Source organism: Sapajus apella, unplaced genomic scaffold (assembly GCF_009761245.1).
Source record: "Sapajus apella isolate SASKATOON/1434 unplaced genomic scaffold, GSC_monkey_1.0 scaffold235, whole genome shotgun sequence".
NCBI classification, from domain to species: Eukaryota; Metazoa; Chordata; class Mammalia; order Primates; family Cebidae; genus Sapajus; species Sapajus apella.
The window spans coordinates 474,895-492,499 of record NW_022437175.1 but is presented as its reverse complement, the minus strand read 5'-3'; the positions used below and the strand labels follow the sequence as shown (position 1 = coordinate 492,499).

The 17,605-nt window shown below is 49.4% G+C and overlaps 1 protein-coding gene across 9 annotated transcripts in view; it reads left to right on the top strand.

Moving 5' to 3' along the window:
• Positions 1-17,605, top strand: part of MYLK3 (myosin light chain kinase 3) — a 58,377-nt gene that overhangs the window by 16,124 nt on the left and 24,648 nt on the right. For 6 of the 9 annotated variants that reach the window (XM_032271515.1, XM_032271517.1, XM_032271514.1 and 3 more), the window contains exons 2-5: positions 7,524-7,614; positions 9,871-10,303; positions 14,960-15,420; positions 16,963-17,068. In XM_032271515.1, the coding sequence (XP_032127406.1) occupies positions 7,524-7,614; positions 9,871-10,303; positions 14,960-15,420; positions 16,963-17,068 (1,091 nt within the window). The remainder of the gene's footprint in view (positions 1-7,523; positions 7,615-9,870; positions 10,304-14,959; positions 15,421-16,962; positions 17,069-17,605) is intronic. The other 3 variants (XM_032271520.1, XM_032271518.1, XM_032271519.1) reach the window with 1 other exon arrangement.

The window sequence follows — 17,605 nt, the reverse complement described above, 5'->3', positions numbered from 1 at the left end:
TCTGTCCTGATGGAACCCTGCTCAGAAACCCACCCGCCACCTCCTGTCCCCAACCTTGGGCTTAGCCCCAGAGTGGGTGGAGAGTGCAGCTGCCTGTGGGGAAACAAGTGTTGACACTGACCCGGGGGACAGCAGGCAGGAGCCGGAGCCTGGAGGTGGAGGGTGGCATTCCTGGGAGCGGCTGTTCCCGAGTTGCATAATCAATCCTGTGGGCTAATGGAAGCTTGGCTGCTGGGAGAAGGATATGGGGGTGAGGCCTGTAGAGGGAACACCCTGTTTGGGGGCAGCTAGGGGTCAGTCACTTAGCAACACTCAGACAGACTGGAGCCACCATTTCAGACCCCTGCAGTGACTCACCAGCCTCTGGCAAGAGACGAGCTGGGGACTAAAGGGGTCTGTGCTTGACTCTGTGTCAGCTGCCAAGGACAGGAGCATGCTACCCCTCCCACAAGGCCAGAGCTCCCCTGCTGCCCCTTCCCCTCCCCACCCTGCAGCTTCTCCCAGAGTTACCCCTCTCCCCAGCCCCCGCTGTCTGCTGTCTGCAGGGTGCATCTCGTGAGGGCTTGGCCTGCAGGGCAGTGTGACCCTAACCAAGCCCGGCTTTGAAAAAGAAAATTAGGCTGGATGCAGTGGCTCATACCTATAATCCTAGTGCTTTAGGAGGCCGATGTGGAGGACTGCTTGAGGCCAGGAGTTTGAGAACAGCCTGGGCAACATAGTAAAACCCTGTCTCTACAAATAATAAATTAAAAAATTAGCCAGGCATTGTGGCACATACCTGTAGTCCCAGCTACTTGGGAGGCTGACGTGGGAGAACTGCTTGAGTCCTGGAAATGGAGGCTACAGTGAGCTATGTTTGTGCCAGTGCACTCCAGCCTGGGCCACAGAGTGAGGCCCTGTCTATTCAAAAAAAAAAAAAAAGGATATTAATCTAATTATAGTTGGCCCTCAGATCAAAATGTAGTTAAGCCTATGATGGTGTGTCCCTATTGAGCATGTGCAGGTTTTTCTTTCTCGTCATTATTCTCTAAGTAATAATACAGTTGTTATACAATAGTGTGACAACTATTCAGATAGCATCTACATCGTATTAGGCTTTATAAGTAAACTGGAGATGATTTAAAGTATATGGGAGGATGTATGTAGGTTACATGCAAATACCATGACATTTTATATCAGAGACTTGAGCAGCCATAGATTTTGGTATGGATGGATCCCAGGAACCAATCCTCCCCAGCAGATATAGTCACGACTGTAAGTTATAAAATAGATCTAACCAATAACTGTAAAAAAATTAAATGTACATTGTAAAAAAATCATGTAAAGAGCATATATCTCCTTCCTATTCCATCCCCCCAGACCCCAGACACCAATGCCCTGCCCCACCCAAGGCAAGGGTGGATTCTGATTTCCTTTGAATTCTTCCAGATAGAGGCTGTGTCTACAAGCACCTTGGTATCCACACCACCCTTGTGGTTTTGTTTTTGTTTTTTTTCTACAGTCCGTAGCACCAGAATTGCTTAGTTGTTTTCATTTTGTTTTTGAGATGGAGTCTCGCTCTGTCACCAAGGCTGGAGTGCGGTGGCCCAGGCTGGAGTGCGGTGGCACAGTCTTGACTGACTGCAACCTCCTCCTCCCAGGTTTAAGCAATTCTCTGGTCTCAGACTCCTGAGTAGCTGGGATTATAGGCACAGACCACCACACCTGGCTAATTTTTGTATTTTTAGTAGAGACGGGATTTCACCGTATTAGCCAGGCTGGTCTTGAACTCCTGACCTCAAGTGATCTGCCTGCTTCAGTCTCCCAAAATGCTGGGATTATATGTGTAAGCCACCACTCCTGGCAAAATTGTTTTGTTTTAACTTATGTTATTCACATTCTTCTGGCCTTGATTTCTAATTTTTTACTTAATATATATTTTGGGCACTGATTGATGTTCACATTGTTATAAATATATTCTGAGATTCCCTTCTGGGGGCTGTGTCTTCAGTTCTTAACCAGCCCCAGATCCTCATTTGTTTCTATTGTTTCTCATTTTTAGTAACTATAAATAATGATTCAGTGATTATCCATAGATGTATGTCACTGAACACAAGTGTGAGTTTATCTGCATGATACACTCCTGGCAGTGGAAATACCAACCCAAATGGTAAATTTATGCAGATAAAGGCAAACTGGCCTTCAAAGAAGTTACTCCAAATCAGTCTCCTACCATCAAGGTATGGGAATGCTTTTGATTCTTTGCCTGTCTGGTGAATGAAAATGGGAAATTATTGTGCACTGTCTGTTCTCTCTTTTCCCCACCCACTTCACCCTTCAGATTATTTGAAGCAAATCTGAGATGCTGGATCATTTCTTTCATAAATGTTTTAGTATTTATATCTCAAAGATAAGGGCTCTTTTAAAAAACATAATATTTATTTATTTATTTTTATTTTACTTTAAGTTCTGGGGTACACGTGCAGATCTTCCAGGACTGTTACATAGGTATACACATGCCATAGTGTTTTGCTGCCTCCATCCACCCATCAGCTACTTTAGGTATTTCTCCTAATGTTATCCCTCCCCAATCTCCCCGCCCCCTGCTATCCCTCCCCTACCCCCTACTTCCCAATAGATCCCAGTGTGTGATGTTCCCCTCCCTGTGTCCATGTGTTCTCATTGTTCGACACTCACTTATGAGTGAGAACATGTGGTGTTTGGTTTTCTGTTCTTGTGTCAGTTTGCTGAGAATGATGGTTTCCAGGTTCATCCATGTCCCTGCAAATTACATGAACTCATCCTTTTTTATAATTGCATAGTATTCCATGGTGTATATGTGCCACATTTTCTTTATCCAGTCTATTGTTGATGGGCATTTGGGTTGGTTCCAAGTCTTTGCTATTGTAAATAGTGCCACAATGAACATACGTGTGCACGTGTCTTTATAATAGAACGGTTTATAATTATTTGGGTATATACCCAGTAATGGGATTGCTGGGTCAAATGGAATTTCTATTTCTAGATCCTTGAGGAATCGCCACACTGTCTTCCACAATGGTTGAACTAATTTACGCTCCCACCAACAGTGTGAAAGCATTCCTATTTCTCCACATCCTCCCCAGCGTCTGTTGTCTCCAGATTTTTTAACGATCGCCATTCTAACTGGTGTGAGATGGTATCTCAGTGTGGTTTTGATTTGCATTTCTCTAGTGACCAGTGATGATGAGCATTTTTTCATGTGTTTGTTGGCTGCATACATGTCTTCTTTTGAAAAGTGTCTGTTCATATCTTTTGCCCACTTTTTGATGGGGTTGTTTAAAAAACATAATCTTGATACTATCATCACATCTAAAAAAGTGAATAACCTTATTTATTTATTTATAGAGACAGGGTCTCACCATGTTGCCCAGGCTGGTCTTGAACTCCTGGGCTCAAGCAATTTTCCTGCTTCAGCCTCCCCAAGTGTTGGGATTACAGGCATGAGCCACTGCGCTGGGCCGAATGATAACTTTTAATATTATTGAAGTTCAGTGTTCAAATTTTCCTGATTATCTACCTTATACTTTAAACATATTTTAGGCTGGGCACAGTGGCTTAGGCCTTAATCTCAGCACTTTGGAAGGCCAAGGCAGGGGGATCAACTGAGGTCAGGAGTTCGAGACCAGCCTGGCTAACATGCTGAAACCCTTTCTCTAATAAAAATACAAAAATTAGCTGGTCATGGTGGCACATACCTGTAATGCCAGCTACTCGGGAGGCTGAGGCAGGAGAATTGCTTGAACCCGGGAGATTGGAGGTTGCAGTGAGCCAAGATTGTGCCACCACACTCTAGCCTGGGCAACAAGAGCACAAACTGCATCTTTTTTTTTTTTTTTTTTTTGAGACAGTCTCGCTCTGTCACCCAGGCTGGAGTGCAGTGGTGCGATCTCAGCTCACTGCAACCTCCGCCCCCCAGGTTCAAGCAATTCTCTGCCTCAGCCTCCCTAGTAGCTGGGATTACAGGTGCCCACCACCACATCCGATTAATTTTTTTATTTTTAGTAGAGACGGGGTTTTACCATCTTGGCTGGGCTGGTCTTGAACTCCTGACCTCATGATCCACCCACCTTGGCCTCCCAAAGTGCTGGGATTACAGCCGTGAGCCACCACGCCCGGGCGCAAACTGCATTTAAAAAAAAAAAAAAAAAAGCCAGGTGAGTTGGGTCACACATGTAATCCTAGCACTTTGGAAGGCTGAGGTGGGCAGATCATGAGGTCAGGAGTTCAAGACTAGCTTGGCCAACATGGTGAAACCCCATCTCTACTAAAAAACAAAAATTAGCTGGGCATAGTGGCGTTTGCCTGTAATCCCAGCTCCTCAGAGGCTGAGGCAGAAGAATCGCTTGAACCCGAGAGGTAAAGGTTGCAGTGAGCCAAGATCATGCCACTGCACTCCAGCCTGGGCAACAGAGTGAGACTCCATCTCAAAAAAAAAGTTTTACAGATTACTTGCATCAGACTCAAATAAGACAATGAGTTATATATCTGTTAAAGCTAACCTTTTGAATTTATGAAAAAAGTTTAGGTTTTCATTATGGAAAATTTCAAATATAACCAAAGGTAGAGTAATATGTCTCGTAGTTTCGATTTATATTTCTCTTACTAGAAGACTGAACGTTTACACACAGGTTTGAAATCTTTTGTATTTTCTGTGAACTGCCTGCTCATCTTTTCCCATCTTTCCTATTTTTTTTTTTGCCTTTTTCTTATTGATTTGTAAGAGCGCTTCATGTATTAATGAAACTAGCTGTTACACATGTCGTGTGAAGGCATTTCTGGGTAAGGGAAGTCATAGAACTTTCTGTTTTCTGAGTTCTTGTGCTGTTTCCTGTCTGTCCTGCCCCACTGGCACTTGCTAGATATCTCCCTAGTCCTTGAGTTTAATATCCATGTCAGGAATGTCTTCAGGTTTGGTCCAGTGTCCTAATCAGGCTGCTGATTGGCCCATGACAGGAAGACTCTTCTTCCCTCTGTGTTCTGAGGCCAGGGCAGGTTTTGCAGGAAGCGCTCAGAGAATGGACAGTGAACTGAGACATAGCCACAGCTGCTAAACACCTGGTCAGTGCTGAACACCGTGCATTATGGAGGCTTCTTGGGGATTCTGTGTTTCCTGGGAGAGTGGGGCATGACAACCATCTTTGGAATGGAATTAAATCCTACTACTGGTGGTTAAATTTGAAAATTGTGCCAGGACTTTGTGAAGGTCCTCCTGAGATCTTCAGAAGTGCCCAGCGGCACTTCATCTGGTTCCAGCAGTGAATTCAATGATCCCTGGAAGCCAGGTGCTCTCTCCTGGAAAACAGCCCCAGGCATATGTGTTCAGAGGCACCAGTACTCTAGAATGGTGTGTGAGGAAGCACAGACTCGGTAGGGACTAGAAGGTGAAGCCCTGAAGACAGAACCCAACTAGAGTTGGGGGATGGGCACATATTCTCCTGCCTACCCTAAAGTTGGGGGAGGGAGAGGACAGTTTGAGCCCAACAAGGTCTGCCCAAGGACAGTCTATCCAAGTCCCTTTCTGCCAGTGGGTGAAAGAAGAGGAGGTCTGTTTCATGCCTCCAGTTCCCCCAGCTCCGGGGGCAGCAGGACAAAGCCTGCAGAAGGATAATGGAAAGCCATCTGCCCAGCAGGGGATCTGGGCCACATTGATGATGCTGGTGATAACTGTGACAGCGGCAGCAAGCATTTTTGACGAAGTGCCTCCCCCATGCCAGGTGCTGGACTGTGTGTTCCCTATGCGCTGTGTCCTTATCATTCAGAGGTCAAAGCTTGGTATCCTAGAATCGCAAAGCAATGAGTACGTAGTAATTGAGAGGAGTGGGAATGGTGTAGACAAACAGTACAACCAGCACCTTAGGGTTGGGGAGACATTTGGGACAGGTGAGGCCTGTAGTGCCCCACTTAGAGGGAACTGCCCTAGCCGGATTTTGCCATCAGGGCCTAGAGTTGCAAGATCTTCAGATTTTTTGTTTTGTTTTGTTTTTTTGAGACAGAGTCTCACTTTGTACCCCAGGCTGGAGTGCAGCGGTGCGACCTCGGCTCACCACAACCTCCACCTCCCAGGTTTAAGCAGTTGTCCCTGCCTCAGCCTCCTGAGTAGCTGGAATTACAGGTGCCTGCCACCACACCCGGCTAATTTTTGTAGAGACAGCATTTTACCATGTTGGCCAGGCTGGTCTTGAACTCCTGACCTCAGGTGATCCACTCGCCTCAGTCTCCAAAAGTGCTGGGATTACAGGTGTGAGCCACCGCACCCAGCCATCTTCAGATTTTTTTTTTTTTCGAGTCTCGCTCTGTCACCAGGCACCAGGCTGGAGTGCAGTGGCATGGTCTCGGCTCACTGCAACCTCTACCTCCTGGGTTCAAGCAATTCTCCTGCCTCAGCCTCCCGAGTAGCTGGGACTACAGGCGTGCACCACCATGCCCAGCTAATTTTGTATTTTAGTAGAGACGGGGTTTCAGCATGTTGGCCAGGATGGTCTTGATCTCTTGACCTTGTGATCCGCCTGCCTTGGCCTCCCTAAGTGCTGGGATTACAGGCGTGAGCCACTGCGCCGGCCCATCTTCAGATTTTTTAAGAAAAACTGGGAACTTAGATTTCTTTTCTAGCAAGTTTTATTAAGCTGTAATAATTACATAATAATTATAATGGTACAATTTACATATAATAAACTTCACATACACACATATGCACATTTCTAATATGTAGCTCCACAAACATTTCCACCTGTCACCATCACCACAGTAAAAATAGGAAACAATTATGTCACCCCAAAAGGGATCCTAAATGTAAAAATCTCATGGATTTTAAAAGTTGGGAACAAATTGAAAAATTTAAACCTGAGTAACAAGGTGAGTACCTTGTCTCTATAAAACAACAACAGCAATTAGCTGGAGGTGGCGGCACATTCCTGTAGTCCCAGCTACTCCTGAGGCTGAGGTAGGAGGATCACTTACTTCTGGAAGCTCGAGGCTGCAGTGAGCTGGAATCCAACCACTGCACTCCAGCCTGGTCAATGGAGAGAGACTCTGCCCCCACTCCAAAAAAAAAAAAAACTTGGCAGACAGAGGTTTTAGTGAAACGAGATTATGCCACTGGACTGCAGCCTGAGTGACAGAGCAAGACCTTGTCTCAAAAAAAAATTTTTTTTAATGATTATTTTCCATCTCTAGTCTAAGCCCTTTAGAGTCAAACCTATTTTGAACCCTGTATCCAGGGCTGGGTTCTTCCCTTTTGGGGAATGTGGTGAAGCCCTGGAAAGAAGGTGGTTCTGGGTATAAAGCTGGCCGCCTCCTCTTTTAAGTTTTATGACCTTGGGAAGGGCTCAGCGTCCTCTCTAAAGTGATAATTGCAGTGTCTACTCTCCAATGTTACTGTGAGACTGTGCGAAATAACCTAAATGCCCTTACGTTAAGCACGCGGGAGGTGCTCAACAAATGTCTGTGGCCTGAATGACAGTGTTGATGATAATGATGACCTTTTTTTGTGGTTGTTATTTTAGAACAAAGAACCAGTGGAAGAAGAGGGAGCAAAACCAAAGCATGTGCTGAGCACCAGGGGGTTGCAGGCTGATGCCAGGGGGCCTGGGGAAGGTGAGTGGGACCTCATTTGCTTTATCCGACACTGTAGACACAACAGCTTCAGAATAAAGGGCCTGACAACGTGGCCCACAGAATGATTCCTGGGCAACTGTCGAAGCTTCCTTTTTTTTTGGTTTTTGGCGGGGTTTTTTTGGTCATATATATCCCACCAGAGACGCATAATCAATTGCTATGTTTCAAAACCACTTGGAATACAGTTGACTCTTGAACAACTCCAGGGTTAGGGGCACTGACTTCCTGAACAGTTGAAAATTCAAGTATAATTTTTGACTCTTCCAAAGTTTAACTACTGATAGCTTACTATCAACTGGAAGTCTTGCTGATAACAGAAATAAGCGATTAACACGTGCTTGTACTATTTTATGTATTAAATATGATATTCATATAAGAGAGTAAGCTAGAGAAAAGAAAGTGTTATTATGATGTTCACAAGGAAGATAAAATATCCCTGTTCATTAAGTGGAAGTGGGTCTTCATCCTTGTCATTTTCACATTAAGTAGGCTGAGCAGGACGAGGAAGGTGAGGGGTTGGTCTTGCTGTCTTGGCGGCAGAGGAGGAAGAAAATCTGCATCGAAGTGAACCAGTGCAGTTCAAACTTGTGTCTCTCAAGGGTCAACTGTAGTACCTGTCTGTGCAGGCTATGCCACCAATTTGGTACTCAAATGCTTTAAATGTTTATGGATTAACTTTTTAACGTTTAATTTTCTTGTATAATTTTGCATGATATTTATGTGGTTCCAAAGTCAAACAGACAAAACAATGTATATTAAGAGAAGTCTAGAGGCCAGGTGCAGTGGTTCATTTCTGTAATCTTAGCAGTTTGGGAAGCCAAGGCAGGAGGATCACTTGAGCTCAGGAGTTTGAGAACAGCCTGGGCAACAACATAGTGAGACTCCATCACTATGAAAAATTTATTTTATTTAAAAATAAAAGAGGCAGGGTGCAGTGGCTCACACCTGTAATCCCAGCATTTTGGGAGGCTGAGATGGGTGGATCACCTGAGGTCAGGAGTTTGAGAACAGCCTGGCCAACATGGTGAAACCCTGTCTCTACTAAAAATATAAAAATTAGCAGCCAGGCACGGTGGCTCATGCCCATAATCCCAGCACTTTGGAAGGCCAAGGAGGGTGGATCATGAGGTCAGGAGTTCAAAACCAGACTGGCCAATATGGTGAAATCCCGTCTCTACTAAAAAATACAAAAATTAGCTGGGCACGGTGGCTTGTGCCTGTAATCCCAGCTACTTGGGAGGCTGAGGTAGGAGAATTGCTTGAACCAGGACCCGAGAGGCGGAGGTTGCAGTGAGCCGAGCTTGCACCACTGCACTCCAGCCTGGGCTACAGAGTGACACTCCATCTCAAAAAAAAATTAGCCAGGCATGGTGGCACATGCCTGTAAACCCAAGTACTTGGGAGGCTGAGGCAGGAGAATTGCTTGAACCGGGGAGGCAGAGGTTGCAGGGAGCCAAGATCACGCCAGTGCACTCCAGCTGGGGTGACAAGAGTGAGGCTCTGTCTCGAAATAAAAATAAATAAATAAACAAATAAAAAGAGAAGATTATCTTTTACCTTTGTCCCCTGCACCCTGCTTCTTCCCCCCATATGTAACTATTTAAATAGCTTTTGTCTTCTCTTTCTCTTGAGGACCAGTCTACCTAAACAACATGATTGGTGGTTATGTGCACACGTGCACACATGCACAGTCACACCTGCTCCCTTCTTAGAGAAACAGGACACCAGACACACCATTCTCCACCTTGCTTTCTTCCACTTACAGTATTTTCTGAGATCACTCCATAGCTGTGCTTAGAGATTGTTTTTTTTGAGACAGAGTCTCGCTCTGTTGCCCAGGCTGGAGTGCAAGTGGCATGAACATGGCTCACTGCAGCCTCTATCTCCTGTGCTCAATCGATCCTCCTGCCTCAGCCTCCCAAGTAGCTGGGATTGCAGGCACATGCCACCATGCCAAACTCATTTTTTTTTTTTTTTTTTTTTTAGTAAAGACAGGCTTTCACTATGTTGCCCAGGCTTCCATAGAAATATTAATTTTCTTTTTTTCATGGCTGTGCCTCACTCCTTGTTGGATGCATCACGGTTTAGTCAACCAGCCCCCTTCATCTGTGTTGTTTCCAGTCTTTGGCTGTTATAAACCTGGGCACTGAATGGCTTGTGCAGATTCCTTGCAGTATCTTTGTGGCAGACTCCTCCACATGGGAGTGCATTTTTGTCCTGCCTGTTTTCCTGTAGAGAGCCAGAAGGTGGACGTGCTGGAAGGGACAGTGGAGAGGCTGCCCCCCATCAGAGCTTCAGGGCTGGGAGCTGACCCTGCCCAGGCAGGGGCCTCATCAGGCCAGGGAGATGGCATTCCTGGCCCAGGCCAGGCGTTCCCTGGCCACCTGTACCTGCCCACAGAGGTGGAAGCCAAGGCTCCTGAGACATCCAGCGATAACCTCAGGACTGGCCTGGAATTGGCTCCAACACCCGGCAGGGTCAGTGTGGTCTCCTCGAGCCTGGAGGTTGCACCAGGTGCAGGACAAGGAGCATCGTCCAGCAGGCCTGACCCTGAGCCCTTAGAGGAAGGCACGAGGCTGACTCCAGGGCCCGGCCCCCAGTGCCCAGGGTCTCCAGGGCCGCCAGCCCAGGCCAGGGCAGCCCACAGTGGTGGAGAGACACCTCCAAGGTAAGGAGAGCTCTTCCAGGCTGGGCGAGGGAGGGGATAGACTGCCGCCCCTCACTGGAGCTCTGCTGCAGACAGCATCCACTGCATACATGTTCCTGGCTGGCCCATTGCCTGGGCCCTGCCTCTGGGAGCTTAGAGCACCGCTGCTCACCGGCCACCCACTAGAAGTACGTGGAAGGAGTTTGAAAAATAAAGATGCCTGGAGATGTTGATTGGACTGATCTGGAGCGAGTCTCAGGAATTAGATTTTTTTGACAGGTGATTCTAATGGGGAACAAGGTTGAGAATCACTAGGTCTTAGATAGGTACTCACAGTAGCTAAAAGATGGGGCTCACGGAGCACCTCCCCCATGCTGGCCATTGGCTGGGCATTTCGCTGGCTTCACCTTCTATTCTCAAGCCGTTCCCAGGAAGTGAATGTGGTTGTCATCCCCATTTCATGATGAGGACACTTAGGTTCCTAGTGCCGAGGGCCCCGCAGCTGGGAATTCATAGAGTTGGGATCTGAATCCAGGTTACTGGATTCCAGAATCTGTGCCACAATCATTGCACATCCTGCTTCCTCAAGTCGGCATTTAATTACGTTCTAAATAATATGGTGGGGAGAGAAAGACATGGCCCTCTGGAATGCAAGAGGGGTGCAGGCTTAGCCAGCCCTGGGGACTTTCGGGAGGCTCACACGGAAGTCCTGGAGGCAGAGTCGTGGCAGCTGCCATGCTCCTAGGATGCAGCCTGAGGACCTGCTCTTGGCAGATGTCTGTAGCAGAGTCAAGAACCTGCAGACTCCCACGCCCTCCCTAGCACATCTAGTCCCCAGGGCGGCCCCACTGAAGGGCACCGTGTCCCCGGGCTTCTCTTGGAGGAACCTGGTGTTTCCCAGCCTTCCCTGCACCTGCCTGGGGCGGCCCTGACCTGTCTCGGAGACTGCAGGCCTGGCTCAGGGAGTGGATCTGGTGTCTGTGTTTGCTGTGGTGACAGGCAGAGAAGTCCAAATCATTTGTCCGACTTTGTTCTAATAGGAAATGGGAGCTTCAGGAGGCCTAACAGGCTGGTGGGAGGGGTTCTTGGCAGGCATCCTGGGATCGGAACCAGGACCTAAATATGGAATCTGGGTCTGGGGGTGAACTGCCTACGAAGTTGTTAGGGGCCTGCAAAAGATTCTGAGAAAGAAAAGTTCTCTATCTCAGGTTCAGCCCCTGGCTGAATTTCACGTCCAGCAGACCTGCGGCGGCCTGAGGAAGTGAGATCACTACCTGCCCGTCTTCACTTCAGACATGGGCATATTTTGAGGAAAATAGGTTGGAAGTCAAGCATCAGCTCTGACAGGCAGTGGCTGCCTCTGCAGAGGATCCTGCCGGGCGCTGTGGCTCATGCCAGTGATCCCAGCCCAGTGAGAGGTCAAGGAGGGAGGATCGCTTGAGCCCAGGAGCTTGAGGCCAGCCTGGGCAACCAAGCAAGACCCCATCTCTACAAAAATTATCTGGGCTACCATGGACGTGGTGGCAAACACCTATAATCTATGCTACGGGGGAGGCTGAGGTGGGAGGATCGCTTGAGTCCAGGAAGTTGAGGCTGTAGTGAGTTATGATCATACCATTGCACTCTGTCCTGGGAGACAGAGTGAGACCCTATTTCAAACAAACAATAACAACAAACAAACCCAAGGGATGCTGAGGCCATGCCTGGGCTGGGCAGCCCTGAGCTGGAACTGGTCAGTACTGCCTGCCATGGGTCTGCTGCACAGCAAGTGGACAGCTTTGGGTGCTCAAGATGGCAGGAGCTGCTTGGAAGTGCCTTTGGGGGGTTCACCCCATGCCTCTGGATGTGAAGACCCAAAGGGAAGTAGTGACTGCTGGCCTTCTCTGCCGACCATTGCTGGCAGCAGTTTCCTGTGTCTCTTGGTCTGGCAGGAGACCTGAGCTACATTTGGAGTGGCTTGGTGTGGATGCCACACTTCCCCTCGTACCTGTCATTACCGAACCATGATCAGTCCCAAGGCACTGTGTTAGAAGAATTTCTACCTCCCACCCAATGAGTCTTTCAGATGCACCCAGGGACAGATGTGTCATAGAGGTCCAGCAGCTCAGACATGAGGACGGGGCTTTCAGCTGCTAGAGAAGGGCCTCACTATTTTCTTGCCAAAAATTGGGATAAAAACCACATAACATAAAATTTAACATCTCAGCACCCCCCCCTTTTTTTTTTATTTTTGAGACAGGGTCTCACTCTGTCACCCAGGCTGGTGTGCAGTGGTGCCATCTCGGCTCACTGCTGCCTCCACCTCCAGGGCTCAAGTGATCCTCCCACTTCAGCCTGCAGTATAGCTGGGATTACAAGCATGTGCCACCATGCCTGGTTAATTTTTTATTTTTTCTGTAGAGATGGGTCCCACTGTGTTGCTCAGGCTGGTCTAAAACTCCTGGCCTCAAGCGATCCTCCTGCCTCAGCCCCCCAAAGTGCTGGGATTATAGTCTGACCCACAATGCCCAGCGCCATCTTAGCCTTTTTAAAGTATACAGCTCAGTAGTGTTAAGTTTATTCATGTTGTTGTGAGACAGATCTCCAGGACGTTTTCATCTCACAAAACTGAGATTCATCATCCACTAAATAACACCTCCCACCCCTCAGCCCTTAACGGCCACGATTGTACTTTCTTTCTCTGTGAATCTGAGTATTCAAGGGTCCTCGTATCAGTGGAATCATACAGGATTTGTCTTTTTTTTTTTTTTTTTTTGCGAGACAGAGTCTCGCTCTGTTACCCAGTCTGGAGTGCAGTGGCATGATCTCAGCTCACTGCAAACTCCACTTCCCAGGTTCAAGAGATTCTCCTGCCTCAGCCTCCCAAGTAGCTGGGACTACAGGTGCATGCCACCATACCTGACTAGTTTTTGTATTTTTAGTAAAGATGGGATTTCTCCGTGTTGGCCAGTCTGGTCTCAAACTCCTGACCTCAGGCGATCCACCCTCCTTGGCCTCCCAAAGTGCTGGGATTACAGATGTGAGCCACTGGGCCCACCGCAGGATTTGTCTTTTTGTGCCTGGCTCATTTCACTGTGTACAGTGTCCCCAGGGTCCATCAACGCTGTAGTGTGTGTTGGAACATCCTCCTTTTTAAGGATGAATAGTATTTTGAGGTGTGTGTACACCATCTTCTGTCTATGCATCATCTGTCACTGGGCATTTGGGCTGCTTCCACCTGTTGGCTGTTGTGAGTAATGCTGCTACAGTCATGAGTGTGGCCATATCTCTTGGAGACCTTGCTTTGGATTCTCTGGAATATATACCCAGAAGTGGAGTTGCTGAAATATATGGTAATCCTACTTTTAATTTCTGAAGAGCCTCCAGTTTTCCACAGCAGTTGTGCCATTTTAGGCCTTTCGAACCCCTGCATTTGTGCCTTCCTCTCTTGGTTGACTCTTGGTGCATCTGTGAGGTATCACCGTCCCTGATGACAAAAAAGGGAACTGAGGCTGGACTTACCCAAAGCTGTCCAGCAACCCGATGGCAGAGCTAAGCCCAGAATCAAGGCCACCTGCCTCCCTGCTGAGACTCAGTCCCCGCCAGACACCGTTACCCTACCCCACAACACACATAGACCCCATGCTATGGATTATGGCCTAGCAAAAAGAAGCCCCACTGAGAGGCAGCCAGAGTTGGGGAGACTCAGAGAGGGAGGGTCCGGATTCCTGGGTGATCTGGCTGCCAGGATCAGGATCCTTCCTTTGGGAGGTTGGAGCTCAGAGAGCCTTTCCCACCTCCATCTGGGCTCACAAACCCCAGTTCTGCGGGGTCTGTGAAGTGAGCTGGGGAATTGCCAGGGTGTGCAGGGCCTGTGCTGAGGTGCAGAGCTGTTCTTCAGTCACATGGACACGTGGATCCAGCACAGCCAGCCCTTACATTTGTTCAAGAGAAACAGAAAGTCCAGTCTTGTATGAGAATTGCCTGATTTTATTTTATTTTTTGAGACAGAGTCTCTCACTCTGTCACCCAGGCTGGAGTGCAGTGGTATGATCATAGCTCACTGTAGCCTCCAACTCCTAGGTTTAAGCAATCCTCCTGCCTCAGTCTCCCAAGTATCTGGAACCTCAGGTGCCACCACTCCTGGCTAAGTTTTTTAAAATTATTTTTTTGTAGAGATGGTATCTCGCCATGTTGCCCAGGTTGGTCTCAAACTCCTGGCCTCAAGGGATCCTCCCACCTTGGCCTCCCAAAGCACTGGGATTACAGGTGTGAGCCACTGTGCCCAGCTGGAATTGACTGATTTTAAACAAATACTTCTGACCGGGGCTTCCAGTATGATATTTGACTTGGTTTCTCCTCTTCATTTAAGTGAAAGGGAAACTGGGCCCACGGGAAGGTAGAGCTACCCGGGTCTCCCATCTACAGGCCTCAGTCCTCCTAGGGCAGAAGCAGGTTCTCAGGGGTGTTTGGTCTTCACCCCTGTCCACCCTCAAGCTTCCCTGGACTGTCATCCAGTGGGTTCCTGAGAGCTGATGGCACTAACTGCCACTGAAGCCAGCTTCTGCTCTGGTGTCCTGTCTGGCAGGGCGCCAGGGCCATTGTCAGTGATGGCAGCAGTGGGCATTGGAACCCAGGTCTGTTCTGACTCTGGAGTCCTTGCTTCTAACCTTGGCACCTTGTTTCTCTCCACCCCAGGATCTCCATCCACATGCGAGAGATGGGTACTCCTGGGGAGATGCTGGTGACACGCAGGGGAAGCCTCGGACCCGCCCCTGCCACAGAGGCTCCAGCAGCTGCCCAGCCAGTCAGGCAGGGCCCACCTGGGGCCAGGCGCTGCCTCCAAGCCCCTGGGACTGAGTTCAGAGAACAGACCCCTGAAGGAGCCAGAGAGCTCTCCCTGCTGCAGGAGAGCAGCAGCCCCGGGGGAGCGAAGGCAGAGGAAGAGCAAAGGGCTGGGGCTGAGCCTGGCACAGGACCAGGCTTGGCCAGGAGGGACGACAGTGACCACGTGACTGAGGCCCTGGACATGCAGCAGGACAAAGGCCCAGGAGCGGGAAACCCTGAGCCTGGGGAGGACTGTGCAGCCAGGGCCCCAGGGAGAGCTGAAGCAATAAGGAGGACGCCCCTGGACGCTGAGGCTGGAAGCGTGGTTCTGGGTAAGTGGGGCTGTTGCTTGGCTAGACATGAACCCTAAGGGAAGTTTGGAGCCCCTACTCCTGGGGAGTCTTCTTGTGGCTTCCAAGGATAGATCATATGGGTCTGGGGGCATCCAAGAGTCGGGAACATCTCTGCTACATCCTGGGGCTAAAGACCAAGGCACAGAGATTCGGGGCCTGAACTCGGACTGGCTGCAGGGCTAAGGGAGAGGGAATATGTGTGGCCCACCTGGGTACATTTCTTTTTTTGGAGACAGGGTCTTACTCTGTTGCCCAGGCTGGAGTGCAGTGGCCTGCAGCCTTGACCTTGGTTCAAGTGATCCTCCAGCCTCAGCCTTCCAGAGCTTTGGGATTGCAGACACGAGCTGCTGTGCCCAGCCACTGGGGAGATTTCTTACCGCCACCTGCCCACCTGAGCTTGCCATCATGAGTCTCATTTTGGATTGAGACAGAGAAGGCTTCTGTTAAAAAGCAAAGACATGAATTGGTGTCTGTGACCACTGTTAGCTGTTCCCACCCACTCGGGCTAGTGACCCAGGGTGTGTTCTTGTGACCTAAAGGCCCTCAATCCCTCCAGTCCTAGGGTCACAACCTCTTTGGTCTGAGAATTGTCCACAGACCACTCCCAGTGCTCCTGGTAGTTGGAAAGCAGGCAGAGTGCTCCCATGTCAAGCCCTGAACAGACACCAGCCAGAGCTGACTTCCCGCCATGGCGCCTTCCAGCCCTTAGTGCACCACTGGTTCATGCCACTGCACTTTCTGTGTGTTCTAGATTCTGCTTTATCCATCTAGTCTATTTCCTATAACAAGTCTAGGTATTCCTATCACCTCTGAAGGACAAGATTAAAATAAAACAACCCTAAAAACAAAAAACAAACAAACAAACAAAACCTTTCCAAGTGCTGGCTGTCCTCTGTTTCCCTTCCAGACAGATCCCCTGCCCACTCCCTCCCCAATCCTGTGACCCCGGACCTGCCCCCCCTTCATCACTGGCTGTCACTCTGAGCTTCTGGTTGGGCTCAGCTGGCAGGAGATGGAGGGTGAGAGGAGAGAGGGTGGGTGTTTATTTCTCCAGTTGCCTCCCTCTCATTACACCCTCGTGAGTTTCCACAGCCCTGACTTAACAGTCCCTTTAAAAATGGCGTCACTAACTGCCCCATCATCCTGTCCACGTGGGCCCTCTGTTTCCTGCGAGCCACGCAGATCCACTAGGATCGCCTTCTAGATGTCATGAACAGATTGGATAGAACTTCTCGGCCTTGCCAAGGTCACTGTCCTGGGTGCTGGGATACCCAGGTTTGAGTGCCATCTGTCATGTGCTCCCTGTGTGACCTCGGTGGTCACCTCACCTCTCTGACACTCAGCTTCCTTCTCTGCCAAACGGGTGGCTCCACTGAGATGGTTTTGGGGGAAAGGTTTCAAATACCAGGGCTGTACGAAGGGTTTGGTGGACTAAGGGAAGCTAAATGGGTCAGGCACAGGTGGCTGAGAGGTGTGGGCTGTGCAGAGGAGGCTCACGGGCCCCTATTGCCTCCCGAGCAGATGACAGTCCGGCTCCGCCAGCTCCTTTTGAACACCGGGTGGTGAGCGTCAAGGAGACCTCTATCTCGGCAGGTTACGAGGTGTGCCAGCACGAAGTCTTGGGAGGGTAGGTGGGCATCTGCCTTGCTAAGGGAAGGGGCTCAGAGCAGGAACCATGGGTCTGGATCACCTGGAGAACTGGGCTGGGCGCTGCGGGATGGCTCTTGGATTGATGGAGCCAAGGCTAGGGTGGGGCATCCCATACAGTGTGGGGTGCATGATGGCCCACGGAGAGGGAGAAAGAGAATAGCCTGAGAGGACGGGAGATCCCCTGTGGCATTGGGGAGGGGAGGCTTGGGAGGGCGAGCACCCTGTGGGTGTGGGAGGCACAACCTGGTGGTGGCCGGAGAGCTGGCATGGGGTGGGGTGAGGAGGAGGTTCTTTAGGGTACAGAATGGCCCAGGTGGTGTGAGGTGGGTGATGTTCCCAGGGGTACAGGATGGCCTGGGTGGTGTGGGGTGAGGGAATGTTTCCTGGGGTTCAGGATGGATAACCCTGGTGGTGTGGGGTGAGGGCATGTTCCCTGGGGTTCAGGATAGATAACCCTGGTGGTATGCGGTGAGGGGATGTTCCCTGGGGTGCAGGATGGCCTGGGTGGTGTGGG